Raw genomic sequence first — 9,448 nt, forward strand, 5'->3', positions numbered from 1 at the left:
TAAAAGAATACGTAGATAACGAATTCCTACAATGTCTTGAGAATGAAATTTTGTGAATTGCAACTCCATGATAATTTCTTCTTGCTTAACAATAATCAAATACATTTATTTCGAAGTATTTGAAACAATTCTTCTAATTTTATTCAATGGGTGTATAGAAAATAAGTAATAAAAGAGATAAAGATTAGTTGTGGTCAAATAAAAATGTAATAATATAATAATTTATCATGAGATGTGATCATCTCGGCAGTTTTGCCTTTTTCAGTTCCAATGATAGGTCCCCAACATGATCTATTGGCATATAAGTTCCCATTTACATAGAAGATTCTCCTCTGTATTCATTCAATTGTATCCGTATGTAAATCTTCCATTTTCTTGCTACGGTTTAAAATTTTGACATATAAAATGGTTAGTGGTACTGTTCATCAGAAGTTACTTAAGATGTGCAGGAAGTGAAATTTCTTTGCGTTTTTTCGAACCGTAGAAAGAAATATTTAATAACTAATTTTTGGTATTTCATCTGTTTTAATCAGTAGCCAAGTGTGGTAATCAGAACTAGAACTATTTCCAAGAGAAAACTAGAGAAAATTTCCATTTTTTTCAATGGAATTAGGGGGAATTCATAGCTCAATTTCGAGTTACTGAAGGAAATGTTCAATTTCTTATTGCAGAAATACGGTTAGGTAAAAAAAACATGAGATGAGTGAGTGTACTCATAAAATTTAAATCTCTTATATCTTTGCAGAATTCATAATGTGAAAAAGTCTACTGCAAGCCGGGTAATCGAGAAAGTATTAACGTGAAATGGTTAAAACTCCCCAAACGGAACAGCAGCTGCAGATGGTGTATAGGTGCAGTAGATTGAACTCACTTAAAAACATCATTTCCTGGAGGAAATAATCATAGCAAATAGTGACAGAATAACGCATTGAAACTGCAACCATCATTAGCAACACTAAAATAAAAATCCCACATCAGCAACACCTGTATCAGACCCATACTAACCTATGCCGCAGAAACAAGGGCAGACACAACACAAACAAAGAGAAAAATGAGAACAGCAGAGATGAAGATATTACGAACAATAAAGGGTACCACACTCCACGATAGAATACCCAACACAGATACCTTAAGAGAACTGGGAGTACAAGATGTCGTTAGATGGGTAAGAGCAAGACGCCGACAATGGAGAGACCATGTAGAACGAATGGCTCCAGAACGGATTGCCAAATGGGCCAAAACACAGAAACCAGACACAAGACGCCCAATCGGTAGGCCCCCAAAACGCTGGTACGATAGCTGGACATCGGCGTCACAAGAGGGCAGATGACAGACCTGACAGGACCTCGTCCTACTACAAGAAGAAGAAGAAGACATCAGCAACAACAAAGAAACATGGGCTATTGAGCAAATATATATCTTTATGGAGTGGTAAAGCCGTATGAAACATTCACAAAATTGACAAATGTTCTCATGACACGGACCAAGACGTTTCACAAATTCCTCCTTACCATGAACCTTACCATGAACTTAGTAATGAAAAAATAAGCTGCTGCTAAAAAGCTAAATATAAGTGATGAAAAAAAACTCGTGTTGCTGGATGTGAGCTACAAATTTTTGGTCCAATTCAGAAGTTAGTGAATATGAATGAGGTTCAGGGTGGGACGAAGCACGACAGATTCTCACCTTAAAAACAGTTGATGGCAATAACCAAGACCAAAACCAAGAACAAAATATACTGTTCATAGATTGTGAACAAGCTTACGATAGAATGGAGAATACAAAATTGTATGAAGCTTTAGAAGTCTCAATAAAACTTATAAGAACGGGGAAACTGATTCTGGATAAAACTGAGATCATAGTAGAGATAGCCTACAAAAAAATTTTTAAAGATGAAGCAGAGGGTCCCATTATCTATTTTTCAACTTCACATTGGAAGCAATCATAAGGAAAGCACACAAGGATTAATCTACTACCGGAATCATCAAATTTTACGTTATACAGATGTTGTTGTACTGTTGAATAGATACAGAATTAGATAGTGTATAGTAGATTGGAAGCGGAATCAAAGAAAAGAGTCGATTGCAAGGTGAAAAGACTATATATAATATATGCAACGACAACGAAATAAACAGGGAAATAAGATACAAATCAGGACGGAAAATAAGGAATATCATTTTGAAAAAATCTAGGAGTGTTCATAATGAAACCAAAAAATATAGCAAAGGGTTGTATACTAATGGGGAGCCAGAGGATTATTTTGAATATCCATATCAGCACATAAACTTTAATGTATTGAGTCCTGTATACTAACACAAAAGTTTATACCATTATCTTGTGTTTTAATAAAATTCAATTTGGAAATTTGAATGTCTTTATTAAGAACAATTATGAACATAAATGTAAGAAATTGTATTGAGGGTCTAATTATTATATTCAAACTCTTCGGTTTCTCTTCTTTTCAATTTCTCTAGCAGTAGTCCCTTCCGTAGTAATTCTCTCCCATCTTCCCCCGCTTCTCTTTTCATTTTTACATCATGAAATTTCTTCATTCTTTCGGCATAAATCGTTTTAAAATATTTGAAAGCTTCTGGATGTTTTTCTAAAAGTACGTCAAGCCATTTTTTCTTGACGTAATATATTTCAGAAGTTTCAATGGCTATAACGTTGTAGGGACTTGCTTCGTTTTTGAATAAGATAATTACTCCAAATATATCACCATCTTTTACATGAAAAATTTCTAAATCTTTGTAATAAGCAGCGAGAGTACCGGATAAAACGAAGTATATACTATTCACATAATGCATATAATCTACTACGGTTTCATTTTTACCAACTACAGCAGTTTTCATATGCGAAAACAGCCAACACAGATCGGATACATTGAGAGATTTCAGAAATTTATTAGAAGATATCAACTGCTTGGCACCAAAGAGGAACAGCTCGGTTTTCAGTCTCTCAGTTAGGATGGTCATCATTTGTTCCACGTTAAAAAACTTTCTTTGGTAACTGTATTCAAATCTCTCGATAACTTGATCTTTAATATCGCTAGGAACATGCTGAGCGGTCATGTAGCTATTAAATTGGGTTATTATGTTATCGTACTCAGTATCGGCTTTATCACTGGATCCGAATTTGGTTAGAATTGTACCTATTACAAAAAGAATATAGATTCTACCGGTGAAAGTACACAAGAACAGAAGCAGTTGTTCGTATGGTTGTTTGATAGTAATTTTATAGTTAGAACCAAAAAAGTAAGATATTACTATGAGGAAACTTTCCGCGTATGTGTTTGCTGTATATTTATCAATAGTCAACTTTCTTTGACTAATCCACGAATCTGGAGGGACTTTTTGGTTGGTTACGTACATGTTAAATGGAATGACGAAAAGAAGAAACGTGAAAAAATGCAGAATGAAAATGAAAGTACAAACATGTTTAATTATAAAACTCGCAGCTGTACCTAAACCGAAATATTCCACAGAATTCGTAATAACGTTTTGAACACTTACAAACCTTATTGTAGTCAACACTAAACTAACAAAAATCACCGTTGCAATAATCGTGTCTCGCCAATTAATCAAGTTCAACAATTTAAGGAGGTGTCCGATCGTTCTAACCCGATTTTCTTCGATCAATAGAAACAAATCTATGAAAAAGTAAGTCACAAAATAATGCCTGATAGTGTCTTTAGGATGTATATAAATTTCTTTAGTTGTATGTTTGACATAACCGGTGAAAAAAAAGCTAATCATGATAATGGTATGAACGATATCTCTCGCTATAGCTGTACGTAAATACTTATCGGGTTCCTCGATATTATCCATGAAAAATATCCATCGGTGCACCAACGTAATGAAAAACGTTATCTCGATAATTCTATTCAGCTTACTAAACGGATGGATTATGTACCAATATTTGCTTGATGCATGTCGCCGTTTCTCGATTCTCAACGCGGCTCCAGTTTTCAGGAAATTCCGACATTTCATATCATTTTCATTCAACACCGTAAGCTTCTTCATTGCTCTACTAAATTTTTGGTACCAGCCCGAACCTGGACCCAAAGGTAAAAGTGCTGGTTTAGTGTCTATCAATCGAAGAGAACATCTATGTACTGTATCGTGTAACGACATTATGATTTTAATAATGACATTAATTGACACGTGCAATATAGTCCAATATGTATAACAGATAATAGGAGGCGTGTAAACTAAGTAATAGCTTCGTTGGGAAGACATAGACCATGGGAGATGACTCCGGGAGATACTTAGAGGGGATTTTAAGATTTAAAAACCAAGCGAAGATCTGAGTGCACAAGATTCTGTTGCTTCGCCTCGGGAATCATGACGCGCAGGGCCGAAAATTCAACTTTCGTCCCTTGTAGTGTAATGCTCTCCCTTATAGGAAGTACTTTCGACAGAGGGATGAAGAAAAATCAAATTTTTTGTTAGCAAAGTATAGAAATGAATGAAAAGCAACGAGACTTCGAGCACATCAGATCCACAATAGACGTAATATTCATACTGAGATAAATTTTAGAAAAAGGTATAGAGTACAATAAGCCGGTGCTCCTGTGCTTCATTAACTTGACTAAATATAAAACCCAAAGAAGTTATACGCATATTAGATGTTGTTGGAGATTCGGGTTGTGGAACAAGCATTCAAGTAAAAGCCAACTATCATAAGATTATCTGGCAGACTTCCAAAGAGATGAGGTCCACATATTCAAAACTTCACACTTCCTTGGAAGTTAAGTTCATAATCCAGTCATTTAAAGTAGTTCACCCAGCTATAAAGTCGTTTAAACTTGTCCATTTTACATCCTTAAATTCCTCTCAAAAGTCACATATGATTCGATGTGAGCAACTTTAAAAATCGGGGGTGAATAGTCAAAAAAATCGATTTTTTGCACATTTTTTCCAAATAACTCGTTCTCTATTTACGCTATTTGTATTATCGATATTGTAGAGCATTGAATTCTCTACAACTTTTGTTTGAAAATTTTTTTTAGAATCCCGTTTGATGTGAACTGTAGTCCCGATCGAAATAAGAATAATTTGGATGAACTTCCAGCAGCATTTGAAGAAGGAAACTGTCCAGTTTAGCAGGAAGATGACGACGACGAAGAAGAAGAAAATTGAAATTAGAATTCATTGTCCTAATAATTATTTTTGAGTTGGTTTTTTAATTTTAACAATCACAAATGTATCGAATGACTTTTTTAATAAACATTAATTACATTTTTATTTCTTTCCTATTATTTTTATCCATTTAAAAATAATTACTATGAATAAGATTTGAATTATAATATGGTTAAAATTTTTCTCTCTACGATTTTGAAACTACACGAGCAGGTGAGTGCTATTAAATCAATTTATACTAGATTGGAAATGAATAATTAAGCAAAAAATATTTAAATATAATGTAATTGTGTGTAACTTATATATTTAGCAATAATTTATAAACTTTATAAAAGATTATTTTGATCGGGACTACCAGTTGATTTCAGACGAGACTCTAACCACGCGCGCTCTGCCCTCTATCTCAGAAACGATTCACCGTATGAAAAAACATTTTAGACAAAAGTTGTAGAGAATTTAATTCTCTACAATATTGATAATGATTACAAATAGCGTAAAACCCATAGGAAACGAGTTATTTGCAAAATAAATGCAATAAATAAATAAATTATTTTGACCCCCGATTTTAAAAGTTGCTCGCATCGAAACATATGTGAGTTTTGAGAGGAGTTTTAAGATGTCAAATAAATAAGTTTAAACGACTTTATAACTGGGTATCTCGATTTTCCGAAATTCTTGCCTAAATCTACCTAATGACATTTAACGTTTAACTTGTATTTTGGCAATGAAAGTAGGTATTCAATTATATATGGATTTGCACATTATATAAATTCTTACTACTTCATCAACCTCAGGTTGTTTTCAGTATTGGTTATGCTTGTCGAAGAGGAGTGGTCACTAAGATGTCTATAGACGATCTATACGTAAAACTAAAGACAATACGTTACAGCTATTTGCAACAACAGAGGAATCAAGTATTGTATCATGGATCATAGCGGCTATTGCCTTAATAGTCCAATTGATATACATAGCATTAGAAGAATCCACGGTCAAAGACCCAATTGTCAATTTCTGAGCTTTATAATGGTCACTATTTTCGAAGGTCCAGTGTCACTCATTTGACGAATGCAGATGGTGATTTGGTTACAATAAAACGGCATTACGATTAGAGATCCTCTTCTTTTGCCTAGGGCTACTTCGACATTTCTATCGAGAAAAAAAGGGAAATAGGTCAAATGTTTTCTCCGGGGATATCTCAACCATCAACATCATCAACTTCATGTTTACATGATGCAAACAAATCGGCATCTTATAGAATCGAAGCTACTGGTGATCACAACGCTGGAAAAAACTTTGTGTCAACTCAAAATCGACTAAATATAAGTGTGATTGCGAAAAATGTAGTAAATGTTACCAGTTTTTATTGTACGATGTAAAATATCAGTATCTTAGACGTAGGTTAGTTTTTCGTTGTGTGTTTTGTTGAGTAACTAATTATTACTAACAGCATAGATAACGTTTATAAAACATTCATTCGAATTTCATTCATTACACACGCACGGAATATACAATAAGAGTTGAGTTTTGAGGTTATGTTCAAAACTTTCGATTTGTTTACTGGCTCGTTTCCGACTGTCTCTATAATCTATAAAGTATCTATTTCCGTCGAGATCATCATACTTTTGATGAATTTGGTTCATTGACGGGATTATCAAAAACGATATTTTTTTGTTTGACATTTGACAATGACAACCTGTCATTGTCAGTATTAAAATGTATCGTATTGATTATGTCACAGATATAAAATCGAAAAATTAGATTCTCAGCTTTAAATAAATTATAATAAAAATTAAAAACAAAAATAAATTAATTGAACCACAGGTGACATTGTATAACTTTGTATGCTTTATGTCAAATCACGTCAATCCCTAGACAGCAACGCCGCTCCACGGCTATTTCAAACATTTAAAACCCGGACAATACAAGAACTACGGTGTTCTATAGAAATTAATTTCGGTTTCAATACCCGTCTATAAGACTGTGCTGTAAAGTGAGAGTGTGTCAAAAATTGACATTAGTTAGTTTATGAAATATATATATATTTTGAAAAATGGGAAAAGGATCTTCCGTCGAACATGCGTGTGTACTTCGGCGTCGAAAAACGATGGTAGCGCTGGAACCATTACCTCCAACATCTGGTTTATGGGCAAGAATATCAAGAAAATTTTATTCTCTTATAATATTAAATATGCAAAGTAATCAATGTAAGAAGTTCTACAATCATCCATCTTTTATGCGAGCAGAGTTGAGGAGACACGTTCATTCGAATTTCAGCCACTTCTTTCATCCCTTTAGTAAATTGTCCTCGTTTGTAGATAAACTTTTATATATTTTGCTATTACATAGAACCTTTTTAATCATATATGCCGATAAGAAACCCTCAGGTATTTTTGAAACTTGTGTGATAAGGGATGCAATTCATATTATTATAATGATAACACGATTTTTTACTGGATATATCGATAAGAAAACCAAAGAAGTGTGTTTAGAACCATCTAGAATTGCGAGAAACTACATCACATCATATTTCATATTAGATGCTTATTTGGCTGTTGAGGAATATATTTATATAACAAAACTGGAATTATGGAAAATTGCTACTAATGTCATTAGTTTCTTCGTTTATCTAATCAGATTCAAATCGTTAAATCATGTTATGGATGATTATCTGAATTTGTTAGGTACAAACAATCATTCAGCTTTTATTTTATATAACACACTATTATTAACATTTATTCTACATGGATTTTCTAGCCTCATGTATTGGGTACCAACGCATATCTACCGGTATAATAAAAATTTTCCTGAAAATTCTTGGATAAATCGCAAGGACTTGAGTTTCACGGAATATAATGGAAGTACTTACATCGCTTGTTTTTTCATTGTGATTTCCTATTTTCTTGGATCAACTCATTTTGATCTTGTAACCGAACCCATCGAACAACTTTTGCTGTTTGTTCTCACATTTTCCGGTAGAATGTGTACACTAGTAGTTATAGCGAGAGTACTTATTTATTTCGGATATTCAGACGTTTCCGAGAGCGAATATGAGAATATGGTGTTCCAACTGTATAATTACATGAGGACTATGAAAGTACCCAAGGAAATACAAGAGGTCATTTTGGAAAGGATGAAGTATACTTACCAAAAAAAGTATTTCAACGAAAATGAAATATTGAGTACTTTAACAGAACAGATGAAAACAGAATTGTTCATATACGGAGCGAAACATTTGATAGCAAAATGTCCTCCACTACAATCATTGGATCGATTCGAGATATCGAAACTTTTCGTTCATATGAAAACTCACATATTTTCACCACATGAAGTTATTCAAAATTATGACGATATACAGCCTTATATATTCTTCATTTCCTCTGGAATGGTCGCGGGTTATACGAACGACGCAATCCAGTTCCTAATATTAGGAGAAGGGGACGTTTTGGGGATGATAAGATCGTCGCCCAGTGAACCGCCTTGGTATTCTTCTCTATTTATTTCTGTAGAAACCACAGAAGTTTATTCTATCCATTATAAAAATTTAAAACTGGTGACTGAAGCAAAACAAGAACATTTTACGAAATATTTCAGAGCTTTATTACTCGAAAGACAAGGAAAACATAGGACCTGCAAAACGTATCATAAGAAAGCTAACACTGTTATGACACAGTTGCAGAAAGGTGAATTGTTGGAAAAACCTCAACTGAGACACGGATATGCGGACATGTGATTTTTTCAAATTCATACACTTCTAATTGTTGTTATAATTTTAAATATTATTTTTCTTGTACTATTTAATTATTGCTAATATATTTTTCTAGTTACAATATGGAATATTTTATTGCTTTCTTTTTGGGCGATAAAAAAATTCAACATAATTCCTGATTTTTCCTATATTACAATGAATATACAGACAGATATAGTTTACAGATTTAGTAATAGATCTCACTAGGGAGCCAGTAAGTATAGTCCAGTGAAATTTTACGTTTTTCTGAGGACGCGACGAAACTTTTAGGATATGTAGGGCGGTTACTAAGACCTTAACTTCGAGTTTATCAGGTCGCAGCCCTTGCTCTGCAGCCGCCATCTAAGAAAAAGGTAAAGAAACGCCTTTTTCACTATATCTTTGAAACTACCAATCACATAAAAAATTTGTGACAACGTAAATTGTAGCAAATTGCTTTGTCCAACATAAATATGTGACATTTTCTGAAAAATTTCCTTTTTTTGCTTCATAACCTCTTATTTTTGCATTTTATTACAAAATTACAACAGATATATTTTATTGGGAGTTTCACAAACGTTTT

The 9,448-nt window shown here is 33.4% G+C and overlaps 2 protein-coding genes across 2 annotated transcripts; one reads left to right on the forward strand and one right to left on the reverse strand.

Moving 5' to 3' along the window:
* Nucleotides 1-679: 679 nt before the first annotated feature.
* On the reverse strand, nt 680-4,133 carry LOC130444360 (potassium voltage-gated channel subfamily H member 6-like). The gene is given in 2 exon segments (XM_056779448.1): nt 680-757; nt 2,544-4,133. Coding segments are annotated over 2 exon segments (1,668 nt in total).
* A 3,058-nt stretch (nt 4,134-7,191) lies between these two features.
* On the forward strand, nt 7,192-8,871 carry LOC130444361 (potassium/sodium hyperpolarization-activated cyclic nucleotide-gated channel 4-like). The gene has a single exon (XM_056779450.1). The coding sequence runs from the start codon at nt 7,192-7,194 to the stop codon at nt 8,869-8,871; it is 1,680 nt and encodes a 559-aa protein (XP_056635428.1).
* The last annotated feature ends 577 nt before the right edge of the window (nt 8,872-9,448 follow it).

The sequence above is a fragment of the Diorhabda sublineata genome, chromosome 5, assembly GCF_026230105.1.
Source record: "Diorhabda sublineata isolate icDioSubl1.1 chromosome 5, icDioSubl1.1, whole genome shotgun sequence".
Classification (NCBI taxonomy): Eukaryota; Metazoa; Arthropoda; class Insecta; order Coleoptera; family Chrysomelidae; genus Diorhabda; species Diorhabda sublineata.

Excerpts from the sequence above, each read along its gene's own strand:
- LOC130444361 (XM_056779450.1), top strand. The coding sequence starts at position 7,192 with ATGGGAAAAGGATCTTCCGTCGAACATGCGTGTGTACTTCGGCGTCGA.